Below are 16,550 nucleotides of genomic sequence, written 5' to 3'. Positions count from 1 at the left end.
AGTTTCCTACCAAAAGAGAAAGTATACAGTAAAATATATTTAGATGTTTGTAGTAAAGGTGCTCACAAACAAAAGCAGTTCCAACATACATTCCTTAATGTATATGATCCTTCTTTAAAACAAAAATGGAAATACATGCTGGAAAACTTATTATTAAAATGCCATTTAAGAACATTTTGTTTTTAATGACCTATCCTGAGGCATTTAAATATGGGACTGGCTAATATTTACTGCTTAGCACTATATACTTTCCCTTTCAATAAAAATGTGTGTAAGATGTGGCTAGGTAACTGAAAACTATCCACATCCTTTCTTCAGCAGATTCTATGAACTGTCAATCCTCAGAACATAACCTACTACCTTTTTCTGAAGATGCTCCTTCATTCAGGATTTGGATTGCTCGTCGAATATCCAAGTTGAACAAAGCCACAGCAGCAGCTCTTTCCCATTCTCCTTCTTGCACAAGAGAGTTCAAAAATGGCCCCACATCTACATCTGTTCCCTTCTTTATCCACCCACAAAGCTGTAATGCTAAAATCCTCTCTTCATTTAAGTTCTGAATATCAGTTTGCTTATCCAAGCCACTCCAATTATGTCTGCTGCTTTCCACCATTCCTAAAAATAGAAAACATTTTATATTGTTTGTTTATTGTTATTTTGAAACATATTAGGCAACACTTCAGTTTTACAAAAAAACATTTCAACAACATTCAGAATATTCAATTTCTCAGCCATAATCTTACAATAGCTTAAATAAGCAGCATACTGAAATTTTAAATAAAACATTTTACAGCACAGTTGAAGTACTAAGAAGTTATTGCTGTAAGAATGAATGTTCAGGCCCACTAAGCTGAGACGCTGCTTCAACCCTCTAAAATATATAGCTCTTCTCTAACTCACCACTTGTTTCCTCTGTCCTCCAGACAGCATTGAACATCAATTCTCACATCTGTTCCCTCACTAGAACAAGCTCTAACAGAGTAGGTGGTTGAATTACTTTATCTACAAGGCATGCCGTCTGCCTTGGAGAGCAAGGCACTTGAGCTCTCTTCATTTGCTGCTGTGTATGTGCAGTCACATGGCCTTAACAAGACAGGGCTGGACCACCTCTGTCTGACTGTTATAGTTTGTGTAACTATCCACATGCATGAAAAAGGAGACTGCAGTCACCAAAGGACTTCGAGGTAGATAATAAAGAGAAAATCCAATGGGAATGACCTGACTATGTCTCACTCTGCTATTAAATTAGAAAACTGTATATTATCTTTTTTTTAAAGAAAAAAACTTACTATTTTTTAGCATTACACTAAAATCATGGCAGTTGGTTAAAGGCAAAGTAATTTCATTTAGGCAAATAAAGACAAAGTGTACAAACATAAAGTTTAGGGACTTTATCAACTATAACACATTCCTAAATGTTCTAGAAAGTTTTATGATCAAATTGTCAAAAATACAAAAAGTATTTTCAAAAAAATTAAATTATAAATGAGGAAATGTGAGTGTCCATATAACAAACTTCCTTTATTTAGTAATTTACACATGTAACTTACAACAATTATATATTTATATAGTTATATATAACTCAATGATACTTACATAGATCAACAGCAAATAAATGAGCTTTTCAATCAGTTTGCCAGGTAGTGGTGTCTAATGCCTTTAATCCCAGCATTCCAGAGGCAGATGCAGATGGATCTCTGTGAGTCTGAGGCCAGTCTGGTCTACAGAGCTAGTTCCAGGACAGCCAATGCTACATAAGAAAACCCTGGGTGTGTCTGTTGGGGTGGGGGGGGTTTAATCCATCAATTGTAGGCAGGATGAAGTAGGGTCTCAGGGTTCCTTACAGTTTGGGAACCACACCCTTGATAATCCCCCCTCTGGAATTTGAGCTGAATCTGTGGTTTGTGTCTAGACAACAAAGCATAGCAGAGATGAAAGAATTTTACAGATAGAGCTAACTGAGGTCCTTACTCAATTGACTCTGAGTGACTCAATGGCCGGTTATATGGTCTTAGCCTAAATTAATCAGGTCAACCCTTAAAGAGAGTCTACAAAGAAGAGAAGCAGTAGAAAAGAGATCTCTTGGTCTTAAAGCAGTCAGAGCTGCCATATTGGTAAGGGAGTCTGTGAGAAGCAAAGAACTGTGAACAACCTTCAGGAGCCATGAGTAGGCACTGGCCACCAACCGACCAAAGAGAAGGGCATAGCTTGGTGCTACAACTATAACTACATGGAACCCTTGGCCTCTCAGCCTCTGGTCTCTAAATCCTAAAAACTACTCCCACCTCTGGTAGTAAAGGATGTGTGCATCTTTCTATCTAAAGCCAAATCTTATCTAAATCCAATTCTTTCCCATTCCGAGAGGAACTTTATCTCCTACATGTGCCTTCAACCTGTTTCTGTGGTTGTTGAACTTAACCAACAAGCGCATGAATTTGGAAGAGTACTCTGATCTCTAGAAGGAAATATTAACATTTAGCCACAATGTTCATTTTAGTTTTGTGAGACTTTGAGCAGTGGCCAGACTTGACTCATGGAGACAATGAGACAATCTATGTTATAGAAAAGTAGCAAAGGATCCAAAGCTGACTAGCCACAATTAATCTGTCAAGAGATTAAAAAAATAAAATAAAATAAACATTAAAAAGAGAAAAATAGCTGGGTGTGGTGGTGCATGCCTTTAATCCCAGCATGGTGGCTAAGGCAAATGGATCTCTATGAGTTCCAGACCAGCCTGGTCTATATACTGAGTCCCAGGACAGCCAGGACTACACAGAGAGACCCTGTCTCAAGACAGACAAAAAATTATATAGAGAAAAGTATTTAAAACTTAGCTGTCATTTTCAAGTTAAACTTTATATATGTACATCTATGTATATAAACAAAAATCACTTAGTCTAAATACCTTATAAGGAATAAAAATAGGTCTAAGCTTTCCACAATACCTAAAATTCATACTTTTAAGTAGCTTGTGTGATTATCACCTTGATGGTGGTTTGTGACAAGTCTAAAATATTATCCATAGTATTTTAAACTATATCTTTTCGCTTTATGGAAAAGTTGTAAGGTAAGTTAATAAACTAATTAAATAACTGTATATGAATTAGTTATTTTGTGGTGCTGTGGATTAAACCTGGCCTTGAATGTGCTAAGCAGGTGCTCTGCTGCTGAGCTACATCACCAGTCAAAAGGCTTGGCGGTGGTGGCGCATGCCTTTAATCCCAGCAGCACTCGGGAGGCAGAGGCAGGAGGATCTCTGTGAGTTCGAGGCCAGCCTGGGCTACCAAGTGAGTTCCAGGAGAGGCGCAAAGCTACACAGAGAAACCCTGTCTCGAAAAACCAAAAAAAAAAAAAAAAGGCTTTTTCTCTAGGGGAAGGGAGGTAGAGAGGTTGGAGATGGGGAGTGATGTCAAGACCTCACGTAGGCTAAGTACCAATCTATTGCTGAGCACCACTCTCCCACCAAAATTACTTTTTCTCCTGACACAGGCTCTCATGGAGTCCAAGCTGACCCTGAACACATTATGTAGCCAAGGATGACCTTAAATTTCTGAGCCTTCTGCCTCCACCTCCTAAGAGCTGGGATTATAGAGTTCACCAACACCCTCAGCTATATGCAATGCTGGGGATTTAACCTGGGACTTCCTGCATGCTAGGCAAGTATTCTCCCAACTCCAGCCCCAAATTACTTATTTTTAAGTAGAATATTTTTAATTTAATGAATTGAACTCTGGCAGCTCAGAGATTCTTAGCTTGGCAACTATGCTGTGGTTAATTAGGATTATCAAAAAAGAAATGTGATACCATGAACTTCAAATGGATCGTTATACTACAATTTTTAATATCTATAAAATTTTAACATATCTATGAAAGAGAAATTAAATGTATGCATGATATGCAACACAAAAATGAAAAACTTTTCACTGAATCTGATATTGCCCATATTAATAGAATCATTATCTTATTAATGCTTGCAAAGGGAACAAGCATACTCAATTAAAATAACAGCTTAAAAAAGTCTCAAATCACCAATCAGATTATATGCATTTGTATATGTCACACACACACACACACACACACACACACACACACACACGTATGTGTATAAAATATATATATGTGATAAAATAATACACTATAAGAATACTTTGGTGTTAAGAAAACAAAAACAAAATCTTAGTGAATTTGCTTCTTTCAATCAATTTTGAACACATAAGTTTTCTAGATCAAAGTTAAATTTTTTCAAGTATAAACAAAATTTCACTGTGTTGGGTGGAAAGTTGGTCAAGCCTTTTATTATACAACCTTCTGCCATATTAAAGACAGGAAGTGGGGTGGGAGAAATAGCTTAAGCAGTTAAGTCCTAGCTACAAGCCTATGAGCCTGAGTTCCATCCCCTAGAATTCCCACAGAAGGCCAGATGGAATGACCTGAATCTCAGCACTCTGGGAGATGGAAAGTAAAGAGAGGAAATTCTTCATGGGTTGGCAAGACTACTTACTGTATGAAGTTTATACACAGTAGGAAAGACCCTCCCTTAGCAAGGTAGATGGCTAGCACCGACTTCCAAAAGCTGTCTTCTGACCTCCACATGTGTGCAGTAGCATGTGCATGCCCATTCACACACATGCATGGCTTTTTCCAATCAGCATTTAAACATGTTTAATCTTATGTTGAAACGGCAAACACAGCAACAACAGCCCTCCCCTCTACTCTAGGTTAGCTCCCGCCACTAATTACTGTTTTATTCCTCCCTTCTATAGCCTAGTTTAATTATTTATAGTTGATGATTTCTCTTCATACTGTTCAGTTGTCTCAGTCAATTGGATCTAAAGTATGAAGTGACTTCTTTCCCTTGTCTGCATGAATATAAGCTTCCCATGTTTTTCCTATTCCACTACCATTCTCCACTTTAAGGCATTTCTTTGGGTTCTTTGAACAATTTCATCTATCCCATAAAATACCAGTATTTCCAACATACTACTTGCTCTCTGGTTATACTCCTCCTGTACTCTGGACTCTTAGTCCATTGCCCAATACTATAAATTTTATCAACAAAGTACTTAATTCTTTGTTTTTTGTTTGTTTGTTTTTTGAGACAGGGTTTCTCTGTGTAGCTCTGGTACCTGTCCTGGATCTTGCTCTGTAGGCCAGGCTAGCCTCAAACTCACAGAGATCTGCCTGGCTCTGCCTCCCAAGTGCTGGGATTAAAGGTGTGTGCCACCACCACCTGGCCAGTACTTAATTCTTTGTGGCAGTGGTTTTTAAACTCACAAACCATAGTATATTCAAGTTTATAAATGATGATCATATATTATGCCTGCCTTTTTACGTCTGTTAATAAATAAGGCCGTTTCTCATTAAACCTACTTATTTTATTATTTGATAAAGGTTACTCTTTCTGGTGTAGTTCTAATGGGAAAAAAAAAAAACACCAAAATGAAATAGATCATAAGCTGGCTGTTCATCTTTCAGCACTGTGCATCAAAGTAATTTCAAAGTCCTCAAAAAGAAAATCCACTATAACAAACGCAGCTTAACTGAAATGTTAAACCTACTCTGAAAGAGCATGTTATTGTGCATTTGGTGCTACTTGTAGCACAGTGAAGCAAGTCCTATAAAAAAAAAAATCTACTTGGACTTACTATTTCTGCTATGGCTTTGACTAAATAATGCGAATGATTTTTCTAGCACCTTAACTGCATGGAGTACAAATAGACTAATAAAATGTGGGAACCCTAAGAGACAATATAACAATGTCACAATTAATTCCAATAAAAAGAGTAAGAACAACTGCTTAAAGCAACCAGTTTGAAGGTAGATGGTGGGGGGATCTTTTATTCGTAAATGGTTTATCAATTTAAATCTTACATTAATTTATCCATTAATTGATTCCTTCACTTACTCATCAAGGACTTCCAGGTATTCTTCAAGTGTCATATCACAGTCCTTGTGAAAGTATTTCGGAAGCAAAATCAAAGGGATCTTCTTCAGTTAGAGATCTTTAAATTAAGTCTTTACAAGATGCTGTGATATAACCGTGGCTAACAATCAGCATCTTATAAATGAACTCTTAAAGTGGGTCTTCAAATAAACAGCACGGAATAGTAAATGAGTCGATTTAAGAAAGGTCTGTGTCACCTGAAGGAAGCAAAGTTCCTTCTACAAAGCCTCTGGGTATAAATGCACTCAATATACTTAACCTTCACTAAAATAGTGCATCAGAAAGCCCAGAGGGACAAAGGTATTTATATACACAGTCCTGAAACAATCTTAATCAACTAGGAATCAAGTAAAGAGTCCAAAAGTTATAAATGTATTTAAAATATAAAATGGAATTTTCTTACCCAAAGATGATTTTACTATTGATTTAATTCCTGCATAAACCAATGATCCTTTGTTGCCTGGAGATTTTTGATCCATATCTTCTGTATACTGCTTCATAAGTATTTAAATGCATAGGAAATACTGGTAATTATGCATAATAAAATATTTCAAAGTTAAAATTATTTTAATTAGGAGCAAATTCTTAAGAATCTATACAAATAAGACAGTTTCACTTTACTGACCACTTTCCTGTCCCCAGTCCACAAACTAAAACTTTCAACAGTTTTAAACAATTTTACCTCAGAATTTTAGATTATATAATTTGTGTTTGCATATAAAACATTCATCAAGTTTCCCCAATTTGCCTCAAAAAGTTAACAGGACAAAGGATATAGTGCAGAGTATACCAGAGTGACTTGAGCTGTGGGTCTTCATTTCCAGCTAAAATGTGGTTTCTCCATACCTGCTCTGTATCAAGTCCATACCTTGATAAAGCCCGGAGGCGCATTTTTGTTGCTATATCTTTTTCTAAGGAATTATCACTTTCTTCTTCTGCACATTCATACAAATGACGACCACAAGCCCACATTAATGATGTAATCGGGCTCCAGGCAAGAGATATCCTTTCAAAAACAGTGAAGTCAGACATTGTTCGGTTGGGAGTCACAACTATCATTCGATTTTGACTTGTCGGATGCCATGCAAAGGAAGCAATGTAATTGTCACAAGGTTGCACACTTCTTTCAATTATTGTGGGTTCTGTTTCATCCCCAATGGGAGTGGGTGTATGCTGCATATCATACAGCCTAATAATATTACTATCCCTTGTTAAAGTGGCAAGCAGACCTGTTCTAGTTGGACACCATGCTACTTTTGTCAAGGGCTTTGGTTGCTCAGTCAAAGTCAAAACCGGCTTCTCAAATTTCCTAAGATCCCATATTGCAACCTGACCTTCATAGAAGGAAGCAACACGATCATGGAAGTATGGGTCTACTGTCACTCCTTGTACAGCTTTTGTATTTACAAACATCTTCTGGCTTGTGTTACGAAGATCAAATATGGCGAGGTTGCGATGCATGCCAGCAAGGAGAAGTTTCTGGTCTCGTGGAAGCCAACAAAGAGATAGACAAGCATCATTTTGCCCTAACTCATACAGTGGTTTTGTTACTAATAATGTTGTTTCAGCTTCACCTGCTGAAAGTCTCACTTTTTCCATGGGAACAATATCAGGAGTATATTTGCTGCAGATATCCCATATGAGAACTGAAAAGTCAGCTCTGTGCTTGTCTAGACCAGCAGCAAGCCAGTTACTATCCAGTGGATTCCATGCGAGAGTATTGCATTGTCGAGCATGTTTTGGGACAAATTCTTTTCCTATCAAATCTTTAAACTTAGAGTTATGATCTTGACCAAGACTTGTAAGTACAACTCGACCATTTGCTTGTCCTACTGCAAGGAGACATTCAGGATCATAATTGAGATACCATGCAACACATTTCATATAGGGTGTATCTGAATTTATTGACAGTAATGTAGCTGCAGAGTCTTCAGATAGACGCAATGATCCAGCTTTGAGTTCTGAATTCACAGCCGATTCCACATGATAAAGGCTGAGTTCTGAGTCACATACAACAAATCTATCAACCTGGTGTGGTGCCCACAAAATATCAGGCTTGGTACCGCTCATGTTTATTGATGGGCTCAAAAAGTCCAGTCAGGTCCATTCACTGAAAATGTTTAAAAATAAGAGGTTTAAAATATCAACAAAGCACAATCCTTAGGTTGAATTCTTTACACAAGTACCTTCTTTTTCTCTATATTTGTATTTTTCTCTCCACCCAGATTTAATATTCATTTGATTAAAAATGAATTAAAGAAGAGTAACCACTTCCTGCAATAAAGTGATCTAGTATGAATCTGAGAACCCTACCCTAGCTTTATTTCCCATGCTGAATTATCTTAATTATACAGTTACTGGTACCTTCAATTTAACCTTGGGTTATAATAACTTCACTATGATGAGTAAATTAATAAGTACCATACCCGTGACAGGGGAAAACTTAAAGAAGCAGCATGAATGGCACTCCTAAGCAATGGTTAGAGCAGCACTCAGTGGAACACTCCTCAATGGTAGATGGCTGTATTTGTGCAAACATGGGAATTCCTAGTCACAGAAAGCTACTGAGCGTAAGTTAACTCACTTACTTTGGACTCATTTAACTCTATGTGTCTTATATAATGAAGAACACAAATCTGAAGTATAATATCATGCAAGGACATTGGCTTTTTTCAACTTTCAACAATAAGGACCAGGCTTCTGTAGAATAAAAACTAGAATGTACAAAGGAGTTAGAAGATTTATTCTAGCTTTGCTATAATTAGTTATAGGATGACTTTCTCATCTATTCAATAATGAAGTTATTTAAATTAGTACTTCCCCAATTTTACTCATTCATGGACCACTTATAATGCTAAAAGATTTCTCTTTACACTGACTCTTTTTTAAAATCTCAATATCAGTTTTAATTTCATCAGTAGTTTCAGAAACCATGAGTATACTGTATAATTACATTTTAATATATGCCAAAATAAATATATTTTGATTGTGTTCTACCTAAAAATTACCTGTTTATGATCAACAGTACACATATAACACTTACTTTGGGAAAATTAGTTAAGTGCCATTAGATGCTCTTAGTTTTTAATTTTATAAGGCTAGGTGAGTTTTGAGTAAAACTGGAATAGTTAAAAAAAATCTCATTTGAATAATAAAGACTGGATACAAATATTATATATTTCCAAGTGGCTGGCAAGAATTAATAGGTTAGATACAAAATTAACAAAATATTTACAAATTTCACTGTAATTATATTTGTACAACCAGGTTTCAGTTTTCAAAAAGTGAACATATGGTCCACCTACATATACTCCAAATATCAGGTATAGACTAACATATATTCCTAAGAAAGATATACTTTGATAAGTATTCATCTCACATATAGTTGCTTTACCTCCTAATCTTGAAAACATTCTTAGATGTGAATTCTCAATATAGAATTTCATAGACTCAATAACATACTTAACTTTTAAAAAGTTAAATACTTTAAAAAAGAGTTTTTTAAAAATAAAATGTACAAACTGAACTTGGGGGTTATCTTAAAAAAAATTAAAAGGACAAGAATTAAAGAAGAGTTAGAAGGAAGGGATGCATTTGAGAAGAGTAGGGAGCGAATATGGTAAAAATGCATTGTGTATATGAAATTTTCATAAATATTTAACTTTTAAAAAGATTTTATTTTTAAGAATGTGTGTATATGTACATGTCTGGGTGTTTATGCACGTAAGTGCAATGCCTTTAGAGGCGAGGAAATGGCTTTGGATCTCCTATAGATGGGAGTTACAGGCTATTGTGAGCCACCTGATGTGGGTTCTGGAAACCGAACTCAGGTCCTCCGCAGGAGCACAGTGCTCTTAACTGCTAAGCCATGTCTTCTGCTCTCATAAAAGTTAGATGATTGGAAAACAACACTTAGGAATTCTTATACTGGATTTATTTTCTTCTTTAACACTTCTGAAGCTCAGGATCAGTCATTTCAATCATATCCTTAATGTCACCTTGACTCTTTTATTTCCTTTTCCAGTGTGTTGTTTCTCTTTCCTTATCCCTAGATTATCCCTATTATTTACCTCTTCCCCTCCTCATCTCAGGGTACTGCACTGAGATAGTCTCAAGGCACTATAAACTGCATGAGAGATCAAGGGACATATAATTTCTAGTCTGTGATACTACCTCAACGATTCTCTTGTCTTTCCACTATGATCCTTTAAGGGTCAGAATGACCTTTGTGTTGTGCCTATGTGTGAGCATACATGGTTTATGTGTTCACGTGGACAGGTGTGTGTGCACAATGCAAATATATATAGAGCACAAGTCATGTTAGATGTCTTCTATCACTCTCTGCCAAATTTTCTAATATAATATTTTCAGAAATTTTTTGAGAATTTCACATGCACAATCTATTTTGACCATATTCACTCCCTATTCTTCCCAAATGCACCCCTTCCTTCTCACTCCTGCCAAATTCCTGTCCTTTTATTTTTTCAAGATAACCTACCCAGCTCAATCTGTACACTTTATTTTTTGAGACAAGGTCTCTTATTGAATTTGGAGTTGACTTATTTGGTAATACTAGTCCAGCAAACCCAAGGGATCCTCCTTTGCTTTCCACAGCCTCTCCAGTGCTGAAATTACAGGTCCATATCACCATGCCCAGTTTTTACATAGATTCTGAGGATCCAAACTTATGTCTTCCTGAGTGTGTAGCAAGCACTATACTGAGTCATCTCTTCATGGCAGAATAATCATTGTACAACACAAGCAACCAGTTAACACAATTAATTTACCAGCCTGTAAATACCTTCAGCCTTTACCTGTTGCTCTAACCTTCTGGCATACTCTACTTGCTATGTTTTATCTACACTGTTTTTCTGTTCAGTTCCAGAACCCACCCCTCTCCCAGTGACCTTATCTTTGCAAATGATGTTCTCCTTAGCCATAACACTTGCCTCACTCTTGGCTAAGGAAACAGCCTCAACTTCTAATCAACCATGTTCTCCTGTCTAGGAACAGACTCTCACTGACTAGCATTCTTTCTCTTTAATCCATCTGAGTCTCTTCTACTAGATTATGTCTTCCAAGACAAAAGATGAAATATCTTTTGTTTTCCATTGCACTTCTAGTACACAGCATAGAACCAGCCACTTGGTAGATGGTTAATATCTGTCTAATGAATGCATGTGTTCAGGGACCCCTGAACAACTGTTATTTCAAAGTTTTGCCTGTTTCCTCGTGCTTCCACCTTTTCCTAGCCCAGAAAAATCAACATTTCTTTTTTGGGGTGGTGGAACCTGGCTCTAAGCCAAGAACAAAGCACTGGCTGTTCTAATTGGTTCTAGTGACAGAAGACCCAGAAGTACAGCATCCTGAAAGGAGATTATTTTTAATACACTGTATTCTATTTGTTCTATAACTGCTTATTTAGCACCTTGTATGTTGTGGGCACTGTTTTCAACTCTGGGAATACAGTGTTGGACGGGGGCAGATAGAATCCTGTTCTAACAAAGCTGCATTCTGATAACAGACACAGTCAACAGAAAAGAGTGTGAAAACGGAAAAAGGAGGAAAAAGGGAAGCAAATCATATAATAGGAACCAGCTAAGACAGCAAAAAGAAAAGCTAGATGCCACCTACAGCATCTGTGGATTGTGACCCCTTTGGCAAACCTCTATCCCCAAAAACGACTTACACTATGATTCATAACAGTAGTAAAGTCACAGTTATGAAGTAGCAACAAGAATAATTTTATGGGTGCGGGTCACTACAACATGAGGAACTGTATTAAAGGGTCACTGCATTTGGAAGGTTGAGAACCAACGCACTAGAGTAAAGGATAATAGGCATACCTATAGTCTCACAAATAGAGGCAGCTTCTTAATAAACATTGTCTTGAGATTCTTGCTATGCTCCTGGGGGGGGGAGGGGGGAGAACTCAATACTTATATAAACACACTTTAACCTAGAATTCCATACTGGAATCTTATTCTTGATACAAAGCATGTATGGTAAAAATAAATAAATAAATAAATAAATAAATAATAAATAAAACAGATTACATATAGAAAAATACAATTCAAAAATTCAAGTGTTACTGCAATCTAGGTGTAGTGGTGTACACCTGTAATCATGGCATTTGGGAGGCAGAGGTAAGAGGATCAAGAGTTCAGAGCCAACCTCAGACACAGGAAATCTGTCTCAAAAACAGTAAGGTTACTGTATGTGCCAGTTATAGTCAACTTAACATAATCCAGAATCAGCTGATAAGAAAATCTCATTGAGGGACTGTGTAGATCAGGTTAGCCTGTAGGCCTGCCTAAAGGGGATTGATTATCCTGATTATATTATCTGAAGTAGAAAGACCAACATAATGTGAGTGATACTATTCCAGTGGGCAGGGGGATTGTCTGAATTGTCTGAGAGCGGAGAAAGCTAGTTGAGCAGTGAGCATGCACACATTAAATTACTGATTTCAGCTCCTCACTACAAAAGTAATGTGACTAGTTGCTTGTCTTCCTAGTCCCTGTCACCTTGACTTCCCCAAAATGAGGGACTATAACCTGGAAAGGTAGCTAAAATGAACTCTTCCCCCTGAGGGTTCGTCTGTCAAAGTATTTTACCACAGCAGCAGAAATCAAAGGAAGGCACTGTAATTTTAAAATTTTAATTTACATGATGCTCAGTGAAGAACCAATCAGCATTCTGATGCTATCCTTGTAAAATACGTGACCGCCCACAAAATTATGACAGTAACGCATACAAAATCACAGAACTCTTCAGTTCGAAAGGAACTGACTAATCTTTCTCATTTTGTGAGGGAATGAAGTCAAGAACAGACAGCTTGGCTCCTGGGCCAGGTCTGTCAACTTCCATCTTAGCCACGTGCTGTAGGAAGGATCAGCTACCTAACTGACAGGACCCAGTGAAAAATGCAAATGAGAGAAGTGATGGGAGAGCTTTAAACGGCTTGTCATTCTAAAGGTTAGGCTGGTGCTACCGCATAGACTGCACATTACAAAGATGGCCTGGAAAAAGCAATGTGTCTAGAACCATCCTGAAGAAATCTAACACACAATACAGATGGGTTCTCGCTCATTAACATGCATAATATGAATCCGGAAGAGAGAAAAGTAAATAAACAAATAAGGACTAAGAAATTCTTTAGCCACTTAATTAGCTTAGACCCTTACCAGTCCCTATTAAGTATTAACTTGGGTAAAATCTACCTAATTTCCACCACACAAAGTTCTAACATCCAAGACAAGATAATAAATAAGCTCTCTGCTTCACACAGATATTGGTATCCCCACCATTCTACCCTTCTTTCAGTCCTGGGAGTAAATGCTTTCAGATGCTGGAAACACTGCAAAATTCGTTGAGGAGGAAGGAGTTTGCAATAATTTAGGTCCTCACCTTCAGGTTTAGTGTTCATTTCCCTTCAATGGCTTCTCAATAAAGGAAAACCATGGAGAGTTCCTGGTTCACCACCAGAACATCTATAACATCCAAAAGAAATACTGTGAGTCGTGGCCTGTAATTCTCTAGCAGGCACAATTCAAAAGTAACAAATGAAACTTTATTTTTTATCTTTTTTGTTTGTTTGTTTTCGAGACAGGGTTTCTCTGTGTAGTTTTGGTGCCTGTCCTGGATCTCACTCTGTAGACCAGGCTGGCCTCGAACTCACGGAGATCCACCTGGTTCTGCCTCCCGAGTGCTGGGATTAAAGGCGTGCACCACCACTGCCCGGCTTAGAATATCTTTTAATTTAATTTAGCATATCAAAAGTATTTACATATATACAACCAACATTAAAAAAAATTACTAAACTTTTTACAATTTTGTATTATACCTTGGGAATCTAGTCTGTACTTTACACTTAATAACACATCTCAACCCCACGTGGCTATTGGACACAAGTTCAATACACTATAATAACGCAAAAACAAACCATTATATGCTTTGGGGGGTTGGCTACTTTCTTACCGAGCTACATCGCTGTACGACAGCAGTTTCAGGAAATTTGCAGTACTACCATCTCCAAGATGATGCACTGCACACATCTAAATTTTCATTAAAATAGTTATTCCAAAATAGCCGACAACAGTCATTTGCTGAGCAATTCAGCAAGACATACAGGCTTCATTCCTCGCAAGCAATCTGCATTATCCGTGGAGGCAGAGAGAGCCCAGAGCTCACGGGGTGACAGGCCCTTTAACAAGAATTTAATAGGGTACAACTGGAACTCAGCGTGTTGTTATTCCGGGTAAACCAGGAATCTGGTCGCGACTCCCACGTTCCAGACCCCCGGCTGAGCCGCTCGGCCAAGGGGGACGCGGTTCCACACACCCGCCGCGGCCGCGCACCCAGGGCGGTTGCCACGCGGCCGCGGGACGCCCGAAGGCTCCCCACGAGGCCCGCCGGCCGCCCGGTGCCGTGACCGGAACGCCACCCGCCGGCGAGGCTCTGAGGAAGCGGCCGCAGCCGCCACCCCGGGGCCCACACCGAGACCCGCTCCGGGCCGCACTCACTGACCTGAGGAGGTGGCGTGCCGCCACACAGCCGTTTCCGGCCTGACGCCGCCCCTCCCGCCGCGGGAGCCGCGCGCGCGCGCGGGCGCGGGCAAGATGGCCGCCGAGGCGCGGGCGGTGACCCGGGCCACCCGCGGGGCCCACGACCGAACCAGCGCCGCGGCCTGGGAAGCGGACTTCCACGCCTCGAGCCCCGCCTTCCCCTCGCCCGGCGCCGCCCCGGGGCGGGGCCACCGCTCGGAGACCCCGCCTTCCACCCAAGCGCTCCGCCCAGAGGGGGCCCCGCCCGCGAGTCGCGCCCCTTCTGTCGCCCACGCGTGGGCGGGGCCACAGCCTAGAGTCCCCGCCTTCTTCCCCACCCTCGCGAGCGCTCCGCCCAGCGTAGGCCCTGCCCCGGAAGTCCCGCAAGCTAGCCATTCTTTAACCCTAGGCCCATGGAGTTTGCTTGATTCTCAGGAGCCAGAAAGCAGGATCGAGCCAGTGCACACGCTTTAGCTTATGTGATCCATTTTAATTAACACTGAAAAGTAATGACGAGCGATGTAGTAGAAAATTCAGGATTTGGGGCTCATGATTAAACCCTTTGTTTATTCCAAAAATAGGTCATGAATACCAAGGACCGACTCACTGTGTTGAAAAGTTGGGATACAGGAATGAATAAAAAGACATGGTCCCTGTAGGAAACAGGACAGAAAAATGATGGCTTTTTAAAACTAATTGAATACTACTTGGGAGAACGCCCAACTCAGGGTGGGCCGCGGGTGTCAGCAGAGCTTCTTTGGGGACCACTAGACTAAGAAAGACAAACACTGATTACATGAAAAGGGAAACGACAAGAAGAGTTGGAAGAGAAAAACCTAGTACCGAAAGAGAGCAAATGCTGGGTCAGGAAACAGGACATAGGAGTGGGAAAGCAACAGTCCCTCACTTACCTGTGGGTTTGCTTTACGAAGTTCAGGTTTCCACTATTCAGCCAAAGTCTGAAAACATTAAATGGACGATTCCAAAAATAAACGATTCATAAATTTTGATCTCAGAGTGTGATGAAATCCTTCTGGGTCCTGTTCAGTCCAGCTCTGATCGTCATCCAACCACCCTTTGTTCCAGTGTACCTAAGCTGTCCTCTGGGCTATCAAATCTGCCAGGGCTTTTCCTTCAAGTAACCCTTACCTGGTAGCCTAATACTACATAACAATGCCTACATCAATCACCATTTCCTCTTATTATGTAGGCATTATATTGACAAATCATCACAAGAAGGGTGAGCATAATACAAAGAGTAAGAGAGACAGATTCACATACATTTTGTTATGGTGCTGTTGGCCCTTCATATCCTCCAGCTCTGCACCTGAAGGTTCAGCCACCACTGACCAAAATATGTTGGGCATGGTGGAGCACATCTGTAATTTCAACACCAGAGGTTGAAGCAGAAGCATCAAGAGTTCAAAGCCAGACTCCACTATATAGTGAGCTTGAGCTAGACTGGCTGTATGAAAATACCTCTGTGTCTCTTTCTCTGTCTCTCTCATCTGTCTGCCTCTTCATATGTATGTGTATGGGTATGTCTGTTTTAAACTTGTATGTTTTTCCTTGTCATGATTACTAAAGAATGTAATATACTAATTCTTCACATAACACTTACATTGTGTACACTATTATAAGTAATTTAGAGATGATTTAAGGTACAGAGGATGTATGTATGTTGTTTGCAAATATCACACCAAGATAAAACATTTGAGCATATGTAGATTTTGGTATCATTGGAGAATACAAAGGGACAATTATAACTACTATATTATATTATTATTGTTGCTGTGACTGTGCCTAATTTATAAATTAGACTTTATCATAGCTATATATGCATAGGAAAATATAGTATATTTAAATTTGGTACTAACCACAGTCCGAGGTATCTACTGACAGACTTTATATACAAGGTTAAGGGGAAAATAATATATGAATAAACCAAAGAGGTGAGGAGAGCTTGGGAAACCCTATTAGCAATGCATTGAAAATTAGCTTACAGCCTTTGCACAGGCTTTTTCGGAAAGGCAATTGTGGAGTCACTGATGATTCTAAGG

The 16,550-nt window shown here is 39.1% G+C and overlaps 1 protein-coding gene across 3 annotated transcripts in view; it reads right to left on the bottom strand.

Annotated features, from left to right (window-relative positions):
• Mios (meiosis regulator for oocyte development) overlaps positions 1-14,607 on the bottom strand; it is a 33,199-nt gene extending 18,592 nt beyond the window's left edge. The window contains exons 1-5 of one of the 3 annotated variants that reach the window (XM_052719830.1): positions 14,474-14,607; positions 13,355-13,437; positions 6,721-8,054; positions 6,348-6,446; positions 361-615 (exon numbers count right to left, since the gene is read on the bottom strand). In XM_052719830.1, the coding sequence (XP_052575790.1) occupies positions 361-615; positions 6,348-6,446; positions 6,721-8,014 (1,648 nt within the window). In that variant the 5' untranslated portion in view covers positions 8,015-8,054; positions 13,355-13,437; positions 14,474-14,607. Of the gene's footprint in view, positions 1-360; positions 616-6,347; positions 6,447-6,720; positions 8,055-13,354; positions 13,438-13,924; positions 14,411-14,473 lie in introns of those variants that run through there. The other 2 variants (XM_052719831.1, XM_052719832.1) reach the window with 2 other exon arrangements.
• Between the last annotated feature and the right edge of the window lie 1,943 nt (positions 14,608-16,550).

This window comes from Peromyscus californicus, unplaced genomic scaffold, assembly GCF_007827085.1.
Source record: "Peromyscus californicus insignis strain IS unplaced genomic scaffold, ASM782708v3 Scaffold_6__1_contigs__length_162567912, whole genome shotgun sequence".
NCBI classification, from domain to species: Eukaryota; Metazoa; Chordata; class Mammalia; order Rodentia; family Cricetidae; genus Peromyscus; species Peromyscus californicus.
This window is presented reverse-complemented; position numbering and strand designations above follow the sequence as displayed.